This window comes from Suncus etruscus, chromosome 19 (assembly GCF_024139225.1).
Source record: "Suncus etruscus isolate mSunEtr1 chromosome 19, mSunEtr1.pri.cur, whole genome shotgun sequence".
In the NCBI taxonomy this organism is placed as follows: domain Eukaryota; kingdom Metazoa; phylum Chordata; class Mammalia; order Eulipotyphla; family Soricidae; genus Suncus; species Suncus etruscus.
Window position 1 is genome coordinate 44,215,602 of NC_064866.1, and position 5,095 is coordinate 44,220,696.

At 61.5% G+C, this 5,095-nt stretch overlaps 1 protein-coding gene across 1 annotated transcript; it reads right to left on the reverse strand.

Annotated features, from left to right (window-relative positions):
* Nucleotides 1–94: 94 nt before the first annotated feature.
* Nucleotides 95–3,931, reverse strand: SLC39A4 (solute carrier family 39 member 4). The gene is made up of 12 exons (XM_049765647.1): nt 3,746–3,931; nt 3,336–3,599; nt 2,990–3,185; nt 2,720–2,886; nt 2,468–2,639; nt 2,018–2,190; nt 1,734–1,880; nt 1,314–1,445; nt 1,113–1,167; nt 788–940; nt 311–498; nt 95–223 (listed from the first exon to the last, which is right to left on the reverse strand). The coding sequence occupies exons 1-12, from the start codon at nt 3,929–3,931 to the stop codon at nt 95–97; spliced, it is 1,962 nt and encodes a 653-aa protein (XP_049621604.1).
* Between the last annotated feature and the right edge of the window lie 1,164 nt (nt 3,932–5,095).

The following is a 5,095-nucleotide window of genomic DNA, read 5'->3' on the forward strand; positions in this document are numbered from 1 at the left end:
GAGAGGTTTGGTGGAGGTCGGCAGATGCCACCAAGGATCATGATGGACCTTGGCAAAGGCCACCAGGAGACATAATGGAGCTGGGCAGAGGCCATTAGAGGGTGATGTTCTCCTCATACAGCGACAGCAGAAGCAGCAAGATCCAGCCGCTCAGCAGGCCCATGTTGTGAAGAAGGAAAAGGAACCAGGGCCGACGGTCCCGCACGTTCAGCATGGCTGGGAGCTGCGGAGGCATCAAGACCAGTCAGCATCAGCTCAGCCCTGCCCGGCCCTTGCATCCCAGGGGCGGCCCTGTCAGACCCCACCAGACCATGTCACAGAGAGCCACGTAGAGGAAGAGGCCTGTGGCCACAGCTAGGATCCAGGCTTCGCTGTCTTCAGTGACCCCGATCCCCAGCGCCACATAGAGACCGGCGAAGGCCGTGATCGCAGAAGCCAAGTTCAGCAGCAGAGCGCGGCGAACCGAGAGCCCAGCGTGCAGCAGGGCAGCGAAGTCCCCTGCACGAGGGCATCGTCAGGCAGAGGTCCCCCAACTCACCACTCCAGGCCCAGCTTGCCCTTTTGCCCAAGCCACCCAGAGTTCTCCCGTGTGACCAGCCCACAGACACCAGTGCCCCTCCCGCAGCAGACTTCACTCTGCACTGCCACGCACACAGGTCCTCTCTCTCAGGTCCCAAAGGCCCCCCCAAAGCAGCTGCACCCCATTAAATTGCCTGTCCCTACAGGCACTGCCATGTCTTGTCCCATCACCGGGCTGCAGACCCCAGCTGTTGGCCCGGCCTCTCACCCAGCTCGTGTGGCACCTCGTGGCAGAACACTGCCAGGGAAGTGGCTAGCCCGGTCTTCCAGGAAGAGGCAAAGGCGGCGCCCACGGCCATACCATCTGCGAAGTTGTGCAAGGCATCGCCCACCGTGATCATATAAGGCAGCAACCTCAGCTCTGCAGACCAGGGTAGTGGGTGGATTTTGCGGGGTTTTACACTCAATGCTGCTGGCTGGCCACACTCTACCCCGTCACCCCCTCCCCACCCAGCCTGGCCCTATACTGGTGCCCTGCCTCCCCAACAGTCCTCTGATCCCCCCACTTTATCCAGGCCTCCCTTGGGAGGCACCTCGGCTTCTTTTCTCGGCTTCCTGAGTCAGCAGCTCCGGGCTCTCCTCCGACACCTGGAAGGGGTTGACTAGGATGAGGCGCTGGGCAGGAAGGAGAGCAGGGGCTGGGTCCCCAGACCAAGGCGCTGGAAGTGCAGAACAGGTGGATGGGGTTCAGGAGGGGCCCCAGCACAAGAAGCCATCAGAATTAGTTAGCTCACCAGATCTGCTCTTGAGCTCTCGTGGGGCTGTTTGGACAGCCTGTGATCAGTGGGCGCCAGCTGCAGGGATACACCGTGGCTGTGGCCTCCGTGGCTGTGGCCTCCGTGGCTACAGGTTTCATCCTTTGGGTCCTGTAGGGAAGGTGACTAAGGGTCCATGTCTTTTTTTGTGTGTTTTTGTTTTTTTTTTGGTTTTTGGGTCACACCTGGCGGCGCTCAGGGATTACTCCTGGTTCTGCGCTCAGAAGTCACGCCTGGCAGGCTCAGGGGACCATATGGGATGTGGGGATTCGAAGCACCATCTCTTCGAATCAGCTGCATGAAAGGCAAATGCCCTAACACTTTGCTATCTCTCTGGCCTCAAGAACCCACTTCTTCTCTTGCTCATTCCATCCCCCACATCCAGCCCATGGGCCTCACCTTGGGGTCCACAGACATCAAAAGATTGAAGAAGTTCTCAAAGAGGAAGAAGGTATAGAGGCCGCCAAGCATGGCCAGGAGGCGCCAGGTAGGCTGGGGGCCATGGTGATGATCCTCAGCCTTGTCATGAGCGTGCAGCCCCAGCACCTGGGGGGAAAGAGTACAGGCTGGGGACCTGGAAGCTCCTGCCCTTTCCCTGGGGCCAGGAGCTAAGGTTGGGGCAGGGGTGGGCCAAGAAGGCTCCAGAGACAGGCTGGGCCCCGAGAGAAGAGGCTCTGGCCAACCTTCGGGACCAGATGCAGGACAGCGTCTCCGGTGAGGGCGCCCACGGCCATGCCCAGGAAAGCCTGCAGGACGTAATGGGTGGCCACACTGCAGCGTGCGCAGCACAGGAGCAGGAGTCCCAGCCCGGCAAGGAGGCTGATGAGCAGCGTGGCCAGGGAGCCGTACAGATACTCTGGGAAGCGGAGCACCACGGCATGAGAAAGACGGTCAGGACTTGGCCTATCCCCGCCTCCCAACCCCGTAGCCTCCAAGCTCCTCTCTCCCCACAGACCTCGTGTCTCCCCATGACACCCTGGCTTTACTCTGATGCCACTTTCTACCACCAGTGTCTGCCCAGCGCTGCCTCCTTGCCACCTGCCCTGCTTCCAGCATCTGGCCACAGGCAGGCAGGAACAGCGGAGGCAACCCCCAGGCAGGCAGGCAAAGCGGAGGCAACCCCGGACACTCACGCTCTGCCTGGCTGAGCTGGTTCTGGACTGGAGCCTTGGCCTGGGAGCTGCAGGCCCCACTCAGCTGCTGCTGGAGTAGGGCAGGGCTCAGCTGGGCCCAGGCCTCGGGGGTTATTCCTGTGTCTACCGAGAGGCTGTAGACGTCCATCACCTCTTTTGCACTCAGGCACACCTGCAGGAGGAAGGACAAGCTCAGGGCACACGCTGCCAACAGGACTTGGCCTTTCTAGCCCAAGGGACCCGGCTTCTTACTGTGTCCCAGATGCTGCTGGCGTTGTTATTGGTGGTGGCACGAAGCATGGTGGTGGCCAGAGCCTGGGTGCTTTGTCCTGAGTCCCCGTGCGAGTCATGGTCATGGGCATGATGGTGCGACTCAGCCACTCGAGCCAGCCCTAGGCGCTGCATCAGGACTGTCAGCTCTGTGGGGCACAGCACTGCTCAGTGTGGGGGCTCTACATTCCCAGTCCCTGGGGTACAGTGGGTGGCACCTGCCCGCCCTGCCCTGCCTGGCCCGGGCCTCACCAGCCAAGGTAAGACTGGGAGCATCACCACTGTGCTGCCGGAAGACAAAGTCAATGAAGTACTGGGGCGCTGGCAGGCTGGACACACAGGACCCGTTCCCGATATGATCCACTAAGGCAGCCAGCACGGGCCCGGGACTGCAGGGGACCCCCAGCTCCTTCACTTCCTGCAGCAGCTGAGGCAGCTCCACGCAGCCCTGGAAAGGGACAGGCCTCAGCCTCACACTTGTGCTACCTGAACCCCAGGTCCGCTCAGCTCACGACACCCCCATTTCCCCACTCTGTGCCCCAGCAATTATCCGCTGATCCCTTCTCTGCACCCTGCCGGCCTGCTGGGGTGTCCCCACCTGGGGCTGGGGTAGGTGGGGCCCCCGGGCTCCAACTCTCTGCAGCAGCCGGGTCAGGCCTGGGATCAGTGCCCCGGGACCCTGGAGCTGGGCCAGGAGGTGGTCGGCATGGGTGGCCCAGTGTCCGGCCAGGATGTCAGCACAGGTGCTCTCGGGATCAGCCAGGTAGAGGGCGATGGCCGCACTGAGGCGGGCCACGTGCTCAGGATTCAGAGGCCCCTGTGGGGGTCCTCCCAGGGCCAGGGCCTGCTCCACGGTCAGGCACTGTGAAGAGAGAAAGGCTGGGCAGGGGACACCCACCAAGCCCACCCTTCTCCAGCCCGGGAAAGGTGAGTGTCTCACCTGGGAGGAGAGGGCCCGACGCCCAGCCCCTTCCCCCAGGGTGGAGCAGGGCAGGGTGGAGCACTTACCTTTCCACACGGCCCGCTCTCGCAGTGCACACGGGCCACCAGCGTATTTAACAGGCCTCCCAGGGAAGCCTGGTCCAGAGTGCCCTGGAAGGACAGCGCCCCGAGCAGCTGGCCGGGCTGGGCCGCGGTGGCTGCCAGCAGCTGGGTGAGCAGCAGTGTCCATGGGAGCAGGGCCCGGCAGGTCATACTGAGGTACTGTGCCTGTGCCTGCTGGCCCAGAGGCTATCTGGGCTGAGTGGCTCTCCAGGTGCTAGACTGGGGCTGGGCTCAGTTTGTCTCCGGTATTTCCTGTCGAGATCTGTGATTGGCTGTACCTTGGCCATTCAAGAGCAGAAGACGCCTGGTGGCCTATGGGGCAAGGCTGGGACCCTGCCCTGGCCAGGGGATTGGAGCCAGACTCTGGCAAGGCCAAAGCCCTGTGCCCCTACTCCCACCCCTTAAGCCTGGATGGCCCCTTCAAAGTCTCTCTGGAGGATGGACACCTCTGAAGGTCTCCATGCAATCCAGACATTCCAGTGATCAATCTGTGCCCTGTGGGATCCCCACCCGCAGGAGTTGTCCTAGCCCTAGGCTCTAGGGTCCCAGCAGGGTAGGAGGCCATTGGTCAGATGCCGAATCACGGTCCCCATCTTCAAACTTTCCAGGAGGGGGCAGAACCCTGGGGTGAAGTAGGGGTGTGGCTCCTACAGAGCCTTTGACCCCCTGAGCTTTATCTCTGCCTAGTTGGCCATCAGGGGAAGGGGCAGGCACCCCGCCCGGTCCCTCCCCCCTGACTCAGCCCACGGGACCTTGAGCCCAGAGAGGAGGCTGGGGCAGGAGGGAGAGGGGCTCCAGGCTGAAAACAACAGTCCAGGTGAACAATAGTTCACCTACCTGGTCATGGGCACCCCAGATCCCAAGGGGAACAAACTCACAAGAACCAGGCTGGGTGCTACAGCTATAGCATAGCGGGGAGGGCATTTCCCTGCACACAACCAACCCAGGCTCGATCCCTGGGGCCCTATCATCTGGTTCCCTGACTACTGCCAGGAATAATTAATTCCTGAACAAAGAGTCAGGAGTAACTCCTGAACATTTCTGGGTGTGGCCCCAAACAAAACACAAAAGAGAGCCAGGCTTGGGAACCAAATGTGTGGCATACAGAGGCACAAACCCTAGCCTGCCCACACCTCGACAGCTCTGCTTCCTGCCTCTCTCAGAAAGGAGGATGGGGCCCAAGAGGACCTTTTCTGCTGACCCCACACTCCTGCCGTCACATGAAGATCCAGGGCCACACTGAGAAAGGTTCAGCAGGTTGGAGGTGAAGAAGTGAATGCAGGCCCCTCAGCTGGCCTCCAGACCTGGACAGGC